Here is a 13,665-nt window from a genome sequence, read left to right as displayed (position 1 = left end):
TTTGAAAGTTTATAACGTTTGGGTATTAATTCAGATTATAATAATCCTGCTGCTGTTCTCAGACCTACTCTCCAAAATATAAATATGGGTTAAAAATGCATTTTTAGAATATGCATAAATAACTTCTAGCAGTTAGATTAAGAATGTCTCAATCATTATATAGCCTTTAAAAACAATATATTATGCTCTCTACCAAAATGTGTTCTGTTGTTATCTGTATTGGGCTTCATCTGCTCTGGCTCATTGATCCAGAAGCTCTCACAAGTGCCTGATTCACTGTTTGCTTTTCTGTCTGATAATCTGTCTGTTCACTCCAGGGTGGGTTTCAAATTTTTTTTACTACCGGTTCTGTGGGTGTGGCTTGGTGTGAATGGCATGGTTTATTGGGTGTGGCTTGGTGGGTGTGGTAGGGGAAGGATACTTTAAAATCTCCATTCCTACCCTACTCCAGGGGAAGGATACTGTAAAATCTCCATTCTGTCCCCAATCCAGAAGAAAGTTACTGCAAAATCCCCTTTTCCTCCTGATCAGCTGTGACTTGGGAGGTAGAGAATAGATGGGGGTGTGGCCAATCAGAGGGGGTATTTACTGGTCCTCCAAACTACTCAAAATTTCTGCTACCGGTTCTCCAGAACAGGTCAGAACCTGCTGAAACCCACCTCTGTATCTTAGTCTTAATTTCTGCATATAGAACTCCATAATCATTTCATTTACAATATGGTCTTTTTATACTACTATTTTTCCATTTCTCAACAAGAGTACCTTCACATCTGGCTAATTTACAAACGGACTGGAAGCCATTTATAGTGGATGAAGAATATATGGAACATTTATTAAAATCTCTGACAAAGCTGAGAAACCTAAAAGTCCTGAGGTAAGAAAGTGCTTGCATTTTATCACAGATGTTATTGATAAAGAAACTAATACATACTTTAGCACCCAGATTTACAATTCAAGATGATTAATAGCCAAGGCAATCCCATCCAAGGCATAGGTTAGGTCATCCGGAGATCCCCAAGAATGTAATATTGTTGCCTCCACATGATGTAATCAGGACTAGAATTGTCTTGTACCCCATTCAAATTTACCCATGTTTCCACCACTGCCCCTTAACTGATTCACTTAAGGACTCTTATCCTCTGTAGCATATCTTTCAGAATCGTTCAGTTTGGCAATTTTTTTCGCGCCATAGAATTAGGATTTTTATTTTATTTATTTATTTTTGTCACACAATATATATAAGCATAAGCATGTAATAACTATACAATATATAAGCATATATGTAAGTATGAGTATGTAATAACAATGTTAATTGGATTTAATGAAAGAAAACAATAGGGCAGGAACGGTAGGCATGCTTGCGCCCTTATGCACGCCCCTTACAGACCTCTTAGAAATGGGGTGAGGTCAATAGTAGACAGTTTTTGGTTGAAGCTTTGGGGATTTGGGGAAGAGACCACAGAGTCAGGTAGTTTATTCCAAGCATTAACAACTCTGTTACTGAAGTTATATTTTCTGTAATCAAGATTGGAGCAATTAACATTAAGCTTAAATCTATTGTGTGCTCGTGTATTGTTGCAATTGAAGCTGAAGTAGTCTTCGACAGGAAGGACATTGTAATAGGTGATTTTATGAGTTAAACTCAGATCATGTCGAAGGCGGCGTAATTCTAAATTTTCTAAGCCCAGGATTTCAAATCTGGTGGCATAAGGTATTTTGTGGTATTCAGAGGAGTGGAGAACTCTTCTTGTAAAATAGTTCTGGACACGTTCAATTATATTGATGTCAGAAATGAGGTATGGGTTCCAGACAGGCAAGCTGTATTCAAGAATTGGTCTAGCAAATGTTTTATATGCTCTGGTCTTTTAAAGTCAATATCGTGTCCTGTGACTTTAAAGTGTTGGACCAGGGAAGAAGTTGGTTCCTCTTTTTTGAATGAGTTCTTGTGTTCTTCAATGCGTGCACTTCCAGAGAAATAAGATTACCAAACTAATCCAAAAAGAACCCCCCACTAAAACCCAAGACAGAGAGCAAGAAAATGGCACAGCCCTCCTCCCATATATAAAAGGCACCACAGACAGAATCAGCAAGATCCTCCACAAACATAACATCAAGACAGCATTCTGCACAAACCAAAAAATATCCACCATCCTAAGAAACCCCAAAGACAAAATTGAGTTAGAAAATCAAGGAGTATATGAAATCCCATGCACCGCCTGCCCCACCACATACATTGGACAAACCAACAGAAGAATAAGTGCACGCATTGAAGAACACAAGAACTCATTCAAAAGAGGAACCAACTTCTTCCTGGTCCAACACTTTAAAGTCACAGGACATGATATTGACTTTAAAGACCAGAACTATCGCCAAAACTGAACACTTTAACAACAGAATAATCAGAGAAGCCATTGAGATAGAAAACGCACACAGCATGAACAAACGAGATGATACCTCCGCCTACCAGCCATTTGGAAACCTGCCCTTATTGACAAACGTGTCCCTAACACGAGGAATGACACCAGACCCACACTCACGAGGTCCACACAGGATGTCACCACCACACATCCACCCAGAAAGCACACCCAAACCCACACTGATCATGAAGCACGACCAAGGACCAGAAGCCAGACCGCAGCTGCAACATTAGCCATTTCAAACCCCTCCAATCCATACATGCAGCAGACTGACACCCACTATGAAGATGTAGCACCACGACCACAAAGCCAAACAGCAGCAGTGCAGCTCACCAGCTCAAATCCCCTGCAGCACAGATTAGACTGAGCACAACCAAGCCCCCACCAACACAGGACACACCCCAGCCAATCAGAGGTCTAGCAAATGTTTTATATGCTCTGGTTAGTAGTGTAGTGTTTTTGGAGAAGAAGCTACGCAAGATTAGGTTTATTGTTATTAGGATATTGTCCTTCTATAAGAAATATGAGAGCTAGAGGTGTTGAAATGGAACAGTTTCATTTTTCATACATTGTAACATGTGGCCTAAAGACTATTGTGTATTTGGAGCTATAGCTGGCCTCACTTCAACAATACTCCAATCATTTGTCTTCTCCCCAGCATAGTGTTCCCACCTTGTTACTGGAATAGAAATGGAAATCAGGATATTAGCTTGCACCTGGTTATGCAGTTATCCCTTCACACAAATTGATATAAGATTAATGCCTTTTGGTGTTGATTAGAGACAACAGTTTTCAAATCCACCCTCACTAGGTATCTGAATTCAGCACTGTGTCTACTCTATGAGTTCAGAATGGTTTGGTTACATGCCAGAGACATATTCCACAATCTGATTCCTTAGGAAAGAAAGACCCTCAAGTCCATTTAGGTGAAGTGATACTTTTACTAAAAGATGCTGACTGCAGTAAGTTCAGGATAGAGTTAAGGTTCCCATGCAAAAAGATTCCCCTCATCCCAGCTTACCCCCATGACCAGTCTGTCTCCAGTCAATGAAGATTCACCTAGGTGTTCACAGAATGTTGAGATATTTGGGCTAAACCAAATTCTTTCTAAGGTGTACGACTTTGAGTGCTGGCACAAATACTCAGAGCTCCACTGTTCTTCATCAAGCTGTCATTCCCTCCTCCCACTTTCCTCTTATGTGCACCTGCCCATTATTGCCCCTTTGGTTGACTCTCCTCCACCCTTAGTCTTTTGACAATTCTGTGTGTAACTAATGAACTGGATGGTCTAAACTAGCTTGTGGCCATGGACATCTGACTCTTTACACTACCATGCTTGACTTCAGAGTTGCTATAGATCTGCTGGTCATGTTATCTGATGAGCAGGATGGGGAAGAAGTAGAGTTAAAGGCTCTAAAGACAATAGTCTTGGCTTTGATAATTTTGGTTGCAGAATCAATGAGTACACCCTGGCTGAGTCAGTTCCAGTAAGCCCCTAGGATGCCTTGAGTTCACCAGTGACAGCCTTAAATAGAACAGAACCTGGTAGATCTGAGAAATTTGGCAAGAACAAAGACAACCTGCAGAGGAGCCAATGCTAAGAAGAAAACGGCCAAAGTTGCATATTGGGTGGAATATCAGTATGGGTGACTTATTGGCCTCACTCCCTGAGAGCAAATTCTGAGAACAACATTTTAAGCCACAGGTTTCTCAAGTTTCCCATCATCAGGCCTCTTATCTTTTATCCTTGCAAGTCTCACTTGTGATTGGATTCCCCATCTCGACTTGTGCCAAGCTTGTAGCTATCTTAATAATTGCCCTTGTATCATATTGGACAAAAACATTTTTTCAAAATTTTGTCTGAACTTGCTTTGTCATGGGATTGTGGAAGGCATCCTGCTTGCTGTCTTGTTGGTTGCCAAAGGCTACTAAACCACATATTTCTTCAATATATATATATATATAGAATAGAATAGAATTTTTTATTGGCCAAGTGTGATTGGACACACAAGGAATTTGTCTTGGTGCATATGCTCTCAGTGTACATAAAAGAAAAGATACCTTCATCAAGGTACAACATTTACAACACAATTGATGATCAATATATCAATATAAATCATAAGGATTGCCAGCAACAAGTTATAGTCATACAGTCATAAGTGGAAAGAGATTGGTGATGGGAACTATGAAATGATTAATAGTAGTGCAGATTCAGTAAATAGTCTGACAGTGTTGAGGGAATTATTTGTTTAGCAGAGTGATGGCCTTCGGGAAAAAACTGTTCTTGTGTCTAGTTGTTCTGTGTGCAGTGCTCTATAGCGTCGTTTTGAGGGTAGGAGTTGAAACAGTTTATGTCCAGGATGCGAGGGATCTGCAAATATTTTCACGGCCCTCTTCTTGATTCGTGCAGTATACAGGTCCTCAATGGAAGGCAGGTTGGTAGCAATTATTTTTTCTGCAGTTCTAATAAGATTGAATATGTTAGAAGTTACAAGAATTTTATATATTCTTTTTTTGAAAAAGATGGTGATCCCCTCTGTTGACCCATGGCTAACTAAATTATGGGAGTGTAGTTCAACATCTAAGTTCACTTCATATTTTAAAAGGATATTGGATTTAGAAATCTATTCTGTTTGGAATACAGTTTAGAGGACAACTACATACATTAAATGGTACCAAACCCAACATTTGTGTTTCAGAATTTATTTTTTACTTTGTTGTATAATCTATACACTATAGGACAGTTTAATGTTTTATTTATTATCAAGACCAGTGGTTCTCAACCTTTATAGTGCTGCGACCCCTTCAATACAATTCCCCACGATGTGGCGACCCCAACCATAAAATTATTTTCGTTTTGAATTTATTGGGGCTGAAGCCATATTGGCTAGCGATCTGAACTGCTTGCGATTGCCTTGAGGACGGAGGCATTAAAGCGGAGACTCCTCCCCTATTAAGTTTATAATGCCTGAAGCCAGATTAGGCTAGCGATTGGGAGTGATTGCAGCTGGCTTGAGAGGGAGACATCAGAGCAAAGATTTCTCTCTTTTTTAATTCATTGCGCCTGAAGCCGAATTCGGCTAGCGATTTGAAGAGCCTGCAGCTGGCTTGTGGAGTCAACCATTGGAGTGCAATTCTTTGACTCGCAAGTATACTTCCCATATTTCTGATGGTCTTAGGCGACCCCTGGCAAATCGTCATTCGACCCCCAATGAGAACCACTGATCTAGACATATGATATTTTAGTTTTGTTGGTTCCCATATCTATAATTTTATTGAGTGTCTGTAATTATTATCTATTCATCTATTTTCATATATCTAATTTTGTAGCAATACTCTTTTTCTTTCCATTCTTCTTTGAAAATTATAATAAATACCTCATAAAAATAAATAAAACGTAAACCGAAGCAGAAAGTATCATTCTAATTCTTCTGAATATTTACTGCACTTTCAGGTTTGAGAATTTGCACTTTACACAGTCCTGCTGGAGGCAACTTATTCAAATCTTTGATACAAACCAGAAGTTGAAGGAGTTAAATTTAATCTTTCAAGTCATAAATCACGAAACAATGGAATTGCTGTGTGAGGCGCTCCAACATCCATATTGTAACGTAGAAACACTGGAGTGAGTGATCAATATTTCTTTTTCAGTTTGACACAAAGCTGGGGGGAATTGGAAGACAGACTCAAGATTCAGAAGGGTCTTGACAGTATTGAGCTTTGGGCCCTATTGAAGAAGATGCAGTTCAGTGGTGAGAAAATTTAGGTCCTGCACTTAGGCAGGGAAATGCACTTGTATAGAATAGGCTGTATTTGGCTCAGCAGTAGTGATTATGAGGGGGGTGGGGCCAAGGTGGCTCACATGGTAAGACGCTGGGCCTGCACACCGCTGAGGTCCAATAGCTCAATGGCTCGATTCCCATGAGCAAATAAACTGCTGAGGGACAAGAAAGGACCCTCCACCGATTGCCTACTGGCATTCAGGCAGGTAAAGATAACACCGCCTGAAAAAAATCCTTTCACAGAGGCAGCCAGCCACCTCGATGATCCCTGGCTAACACATGCCATACGATAGATAGATAGATAGATAGATAGATAGATAGATAGATAGATAGATAGATAGATAGATAGATAGATAGATAGATAGATAGATAGATAGATAGATAGATCCTGCCTGGGCAGGGGGTTGGACTAGAAGGCCTCCAAGGTCTCTTCCAACTCTGTTGTTATATATGTTCTATATATATATATGTATCTAATATATATTAGATAGATAGATAGATAGATAGATAGATAGATAGATAGATAGATAGATAGATAGATAGATAGATAGATAGATAGATAGGATCTTGGTGGACCATCCTGCTAATGGATCATCACTTAAGTATGATTCAGCAGTGTGATACAGCTCCATAGGAAGAGTGCAGAGAAGAGCAACAAAACTAAAAGGGCTCTGGGGGCTAATCTATATGATTATATGATAGATAATAATCCTCTATAGAACTGTATCAATAATTCCTTGGGCAATCTGAGCTTTCTGAGTTGATAGAGGAAGAATTCAATTCAAATTCAAATCTTTATTGTCAGTGCACAACATATGTACAATGAGATTAGTTGAGCTCCCTTAGTGTATCCCCCCAACACAGTACAACTCACAGTGAAGACAGAAAATCCCTAACCCAATAAATCATATTAACAAAACACCCAGTCCTATTGCACCATTGTGAACATGTTACACATTGCGCCGGCCCTGTAGTCCATCATACTACATAGTTATAATGTTTTTTCTCATTCAGGAGTCTGACAGCCCATGGATAAAAACTGTTCTTCAGCCTGTTTGTGCAACTGGCTATACTTATATATCGCTTTCCTGATGATAGGAGGGTAAAGAAGTGATGACCAGGCTGAGAGTTGTCCCTGACAATTTTCGTCACTCTTCTAAGGCAATGAGCCCTAACGATTTCATCTAGTGGTATCAAGGGACAGCCCAGATGTTTTGTGCTGTACTCAACAACCTCTGTAATGTTTTTCTATCTGCGGTTGTCAGACCAGCATGCCATACTGTGATACAATAAGTGAGGACGCTTTCTATTGTGGACCGGTAAAAGGAGGTCATCAGTTGTTGTTCCACCCTGTTTTTATGCAAGCCCCTAAGGAAATGGAGTCTCTGTTGAGCCTTCTTGACCACCTGGATCGTGTTGTTTTTCCAGGTGAGGTCTTCAATGAGATGGACTCCCAGGAATTTAAAGTAGGAAACTCTACATAGCCCCTCTCAATGTAAAGTGGAGCAGGTTCCTTTCTCTTCCTCCAGAAATGCAACACCATCTCCTTGGTCTTGCTGATGTTCAGATGCAGGTTGTTTAAGCACCATGTGGAAAGTTTTTCAGCCTCCCCCCGTGCGCTGTTTCATCTCCATCTGTAGTAAGACCCAGTATAGTGGTGTCATCTGCGAGCTTAATGATCATAGTAGATGGATCTGACGATACACAATCATGTGTGTACAGTGAATACAGGTAGGGACTGAGCACACAGCCCTGTGGGAAGCCAGTGCTAAGCTTCCGGGGGTGGATATGACAGACCCTACCCTCATCCCTTTGATCCAGTCACAGATGGAAGAGGGAAAATCCAAGTCAGTCAGCTTTTCGATAGGGATGCCCGGCAGAATGGGGTTGAAGGCCAAGCTATAGTCTATGAAAAGCAACCTGACATAGTTCCTGGGTTTCTCCAGATGGCTCGCTACAGAATGTAAAGCAGTAGCTATGTCATCATCTGTAGACCTATTCCCCCTGTAGGTAAACTGATATTTGTCGAAGTCCGGAGGGAGGCATGTCCTAAAGTGTTGGAAAACCAATCTCTCGTAGCGTTTCATCACTATAGATGTTAATGTGGTAGGACTGTAGTCATTTAGGCAGTTAATTGCTGTTTTCTTCGGGACTGGGACAATAGTCGCTGCTTTCAAGCATGATGAAACACAGGCTGTTTGCAGGGAGATATTAAAGATCTTTATTAGAACCCCTGCTAATTGGTCGGCACAATTCTTTACCACTATCCCCAGCACCCCATCTGGGCCTGCAGCTTTGCAAGGATTCACAGCTTTCAATACAGCTCTCACTTGGTGTTCATAGAGAGTGAGTGGCTGGGAATCCGAAGGCTGGAGGGCAGCGGCTATAGGATCTGGTCTTTTCACCTCATAGCGGATGAAGGTGTTCAACTCCTCTACCAATGAAGCGTCAGCGTTGATCGTGTTCCTTGATCAAGGGTCAAAAGAACATTTTTATTGTGTCTTTTTAATGATGGTTCTGATATTAGGTGTCCATTTCAAGTCCTGAGAGATTATAGAACCCTGAAATCTGAAGGTCTCTACTGTTGATATTGTGTTGTCTAATATTGTAAAAAGTGGTAGAATAGGAGAACTTCTCCTAAAATGCCATCACTCTGCTAAATGCCTAATTCCTTCAGCACTCTCTTATGCCTAAAGATATTATGTAGTAGGGCTGTATTGCTATTATCCTTCTCATCGTTCTCATTTTTTTCATCCTTCTAATCTTTCTCAACTTTCCTATCTTCTCCTATTAGTATCTTATGTTTTATTACTTGTTTGTATCTTATATCATAAGATACAAACAAGTATCTTATATCATAAGGTACAATACAAGATTGTATATTATGATTTATGATCTGCAACTTACCAGTACGTACACGGAGAACTTAAATACTGGAAACAAATTCCTTGTGTGTCTAACCATACTTGGCGAATAAAGAAGTTTCCTACTTCTACTCCTACTCCTACTCCTATATTAACAGTTAATGGAATTAAATATGCGTAGCCTATAGAAGAAATGAATGAGGGGTGATGTGACAGCTGTCTTCCAGTACTTGAGGAGCTATCTTCCAGTTTCTTCCAGCTGTCTTCCAGTACTTGAGGAGAATTTTGGCTCTGCGCATGCGCAAGATGGCGGCTTAACAAGGGATCGGAGCCGACGACGGGCGATTGAGGAGGGGATGGCGGCGCCCAGGTGGCTTGCCGAGCGGTCTGCGCCCCCCGGTCAGGTGTATCATCTCTCTGGCAGCCGTGGGAGGGGTCTGTGGACCTCCTCGGACTCACGGCTGCCGAGAACGAGACCGGGGAGGGCGAGCTGCGGACGGCGGCATCTTACCATTTTACCGGGCGCGAGGCGAGGCCGCGGCTTGTATTTGGCTGCTGGAAGGCCGCGGCTTGTTTCTTCTCCCCGTTTGGACATCTGGCGTTTCTGGACTGTTCCGGCTCTTCCCGGTCTTCCCAGGTCTTCTCCCAGGTTTTTTCTGGATCTGGTGGATTGGCTTGGGGTGAGGGGCTGTGAAAGGTCCCCCTTGTGGCCCCTGCCTGAGACTTTCTGCGTGGATGACCTCCTCGCCGTAGTGATATCCGCGGCCTGTTACATCGTGCCGGCCCATTGGAGGGGTCTGGTTGGTTCTTCGGTTAGGCCTGGCCCGGTGGAGCGGGCAGACCTTGGATAGGACCTGGAGCTCTAGGTGGAAAGGAGTGGGAAGGAGGCTGAGGTTTCCTGGCCTAGTTCGGCCTGGTTTGGCCTAGCTGGGCCTGCTTCTTCCCGGGACTATAATGTTACATTGTCAACTGTAACATCTGTCATCTGCATTTTGTCATCATGCACTTTACATGGCCGGTTGAGACTCTTGGGTCATGGCCATTCTTGGAACTTTTGGGGAAGATGATTGGAGACTGATTGGTGATCTACTGGGGGTCCTATTTTGAAACATCTATTTGGAAACATCTGTGACGCCGCTGACGGGGAGAGAAATACCACCTCTTTCAGTTATGGATTTTAGGACTGAGCTTTGGGCAGAGTAGTAATAATTTTATCACCAGACTATATCTGCCTATTATTCCATCTTTTACCAGCTTTAAGCCAGCCACCATTTGAAGATTTATCAGAGGATGGGTATCCATTTGGACTTGGCATTATATTCTGCCATCCTAGACATTATTACCTCTCGTCGGCCTCTATCTCCTATTTATGCTTTTAGTTATTTATATATGCGATATTCTGCATTGGAACTCTTGCGCCTGTGAGGTGCCCCCGCCTCGCAGGAATGGCCCGCTTCATTATCAAGGGCCGGCCTCAATGACGGGTCTTGGGATCCACAGAGGTGGCATGCGAAGAAAAAGAGCCTTTGGGTTTTTTTAGATAGGGCGTTTTTAAGGGGTGGGAGGGCTAGGGTGGGTGTTGGGGGTAGCCCGTCGTGGGGAACCAGTTCCTGCGTGTGCTCGCGGCGGTTATTTAATAGGTTCGGAGGTTATGGGGGGGGGAGTATGTTCCTTCTAGTGGGGGTGGTCCTATTTGTACGGTAAGTGGGAGGGGCAGATATGGCGGAAGTGGGGGATCATATCGTTTTGTGGGGGCGCGCGCTCGATGTTTACAGGTGATTGCGCGCCCCGATCCCTCTGACTTGTCCCGTTCCCCGGATGGTCAAGACCCTCAGAGCCTGGGCCTTCGGCTTATGCTATGCAACGCACGGTCCGTGGTCAATAAGGCCCCCCTAATACACGATCTTATTCAGGGGGGCGCTGTGGAACTTATAGGCGTTACGGAAACCTGGTTAGGCACTGAAGGGGGCGTGCCCCTTGTTGAAATGTGCCCACCGGGTTTCCGTGCATTTCATCAGCCGAGGGCTCAGGGTAGGGGTGGGGGGGTGGCGGTTATTATTAGAGAAGGTCTAGAGCCGAGGGAGACCACTGTACCTCAGATTGCCGGGTGTGAATCCCTCTTTGTGAGGTGGGGTCATAGGTGTCAGATGGGCTTGTTTGTCGCGTACCTGGCTCCTTGCTACATGACAGCTGCCCTGCCCGAGCTCCTGGAGGTGCTTGCTGGAGTGGCGGTGGAGACCCCCAGACTTATAGTCATGGGGGATTTCAACTTGCCATCATCCGGCACGTCATCGACAGCAGCTCGGGAGTTCACGGCTTCCATGACGGCCTTGGACCTGACTCAAGTAGTTGATGGCCCTACTCACATTGGGGGTGGCACACTGGACTTGATTTTTATCTCTGGTCAGTGGTTGAAGGATCTGGACTTGAAGGAAATAGTCACTGAACCTTTGTCATGGTCAGATCACTCTGTCCTTCGCCTGGACTTTCTGACCGCCACTCAACAGGGAGACGGAGCCAATACGTTAGTTCCGTCCCAGGCGCCTGATGGACCCGGAGAGGTTCCGGACAGAGCTTGGGCCGTTTCTGGCTCACGGCACGGCTGAGGAACTAGTCGCGGCCTGGGAATGGGGGTTTAGACCGTGTTGTGCCTTTGCGGCCTCTGACCCGGCGCAGGTCCCAACCGGCTCCTTGGTTTTCCGAGGAGCTGAGGGGGATGAAACTCCGGAGAAGACGCCTAGAGAGTTCTTGGAGGTCCAGTCGTTCGGAGGCTGATCGGACACTAGTTAGGTCCTATAGTAGGACCTACCTAGTGGCACTGAGGGAAGCGAGACGTTGCTACGTCTCCTCCCTCATTGCGTCGGCAGATAACCGCCCGGCCGCCCTGTTTCGGGTGACTCGTTCCCTCCTTCAACAGGGGGAGCGGGATGACCCATTGCAGGGACGAGCTGAGGAGTTTAGTGGTTATCTATACGATAAAATCGTTCAGCTTCGGGACGGTCTGGACCAAAATTGGGTAGATTCAGGTGAGACGTCGGAGAGCGGTCTTGGTGAGATTGTTTGGGATGAGTTTGACCCTGTGGCTCCTGAGGACATGGACAGGTTGCTGGGTAGGTTGAACGCCACCACGTGTTTACTGGACCCGTGCCCCTCCTGGTTGGTACTGGCCACTCAGGAGGTGACACGAGGCTGGCTCCAGGAGATTACGAATGCTTCTTTGGTGGAGGGAGTCTTTCCGGCCGCCTTGAAAGAGGCGGTGGTGAGGCCCCTCCTCAAGAAGCCTTCCCTGGACCCAGCTGTTTTAGGTAATTATCGTCCAGTCTCCAACCTTCGTTTCGCGGCGAAGGTTGTAGAGAGTGTGGTGGCATGTCAATTACCCCAGTACCTGGATGAAACTGTCTATCTAGACCCGTTCCAGTCCGGCTTCCGGCCCGGATACAGCACTGAGACGGCTTTGGTCGCGTTGGTGGATGATCTCTGGAGGGCCAGGGATAGGGGTTATTCCTCTGCCTTGGTCCTATTAGACCTCTCAGCGGCTTTTGATACCATCGACCATGGTATCCTGCTGCACCAGTTGGAGGGATTGGGGGTGAGAGGCACCGTTTTTCGGTGGTTCTCCTCCTATCTCTCCGATCGGTCGCAGATGGTATTGACAGGGGGGCAGAGATCGACCCCGAGGCGCCTCACTTGTGGGGTGCCGCAGGGGTCGATTCTCTCGCCCCTTCTGTTCAACATCTATATGAAGCCGCTGGGTGAGATCATCAGTGGTTTCGGTGTGAGGTACCAGCTCTACGCTGATGACACCCAGCTGTACTTTTCCACACCGGACCACCCCAACGAAGCTATCGAAGTGTTGTCTGGAGGCCGTACGGGTCTGGATGGGGAGAAACAGGCTCAAGCTCAATCCCTCCAAGACAGAGTGGCTGTGGATGCCGGCATCCCGGTACAGTCAGCTGCAGCACGGCTGACTGTTGGGGGCGAGTCATTGGCCCCGATGGGCATCCTCCTGGATGAACGGCTGTCTTTTGAAGATCATTTGGTGGCCGTCTCCAGGACGGCTTTTTACCAGGTTCGCCTTGTTCGCCAGTTGCGCCCCTTTCTAGGCCGGGATGCCCTATGCACAGTCACTCACGCTCTCGTGACGTCTCGTCTGGACTACTGCAATGCTCTCTACATGGGGCTCCCCTTGAGAAGCACCCGGAGGCTCCAGTTAGTTCAGAATGCGGCTGCGCGGATGATAGAGGGAGCCCCTCGTGGCTCCCACGTGACACCTCTCCTGCGCAGACTGCACTGGCTACCTGTGGTCTTCCGGGTGCGCTTCAAGGTTTTGGTGACTATCTTCAAAGCGCTCCATGGCATAGGGCCGGGATATTTACGGGACCGCCTGCTGCTACCGGATACCTCTCACCGACCCGTGCGCTCTCACAGAGAGGGACTCCTCAGGGTGCCGTCGGCCAAACAGTGTTGGCTGGCGACACCCAGGGGAAGGGCCTTCTCTGTGGGGGCTCCCACCCTCTGGAACGAGCTTCCCCCAGGACTTCACCAACTTCCTGACCTCCGAACCTTTCGCCGCGAGCTTAAGACACATCTATTTATTTGCGC

The 13,665-nt window shown here is 45.3% G+C and overlaps 1 protein-coding gene across 7 annotated transcripts in view; it reads left to right on the top strand.

The window, feature by feature from the left end:
• The window catches only part of LOC131184568 (NACHT, LRR and PYD domains-containing protein 3-like), a 54,278-nt gene that overhangs the window by 14,899 nt on the left and 25,714 nt on the right, over positions 1-13,665 (top strand). For 6 of the 7 annotated variants that reach the window (XM_058156064.1, XM_058156036.1, XM_058156046.1 and 3 more), the window contains 2 exons: positions 758-874; positions 5,872-6,042. In XM_058156064.1, the coding sequence (XP_058012047.1) occupies positions 758-874; positions 5,872-6,042 (288 nt within the window). The remainder of the gene's footprint in view (positions 1-757; positions 875-5,871; positions 6,043-13,665) is intronic. The other variant, XM_058156055.1, reaches the window with a different exon arrangement.

Source organism: Ahaetulla prasina, chromosome 1 (assembly GCF_028640845.1).
Source record: "Ahaetulla prasina isolate Xishuangbanna chromosome 1, ASM2864084v1, whole genome shotgun sequence".
Classification (NCBI taxonomy): Eukaryota; Metazoa; Chordata; class Lepidosauria; order Squamata; family Colubridae; genus Ahaetulla; species Ahaetulla prasina.
The sequence above is the reverse complement of the archived record's forward strand: the minus strand, read 5'-3'. Positions and strand labels throughout refer to the sequence as shown.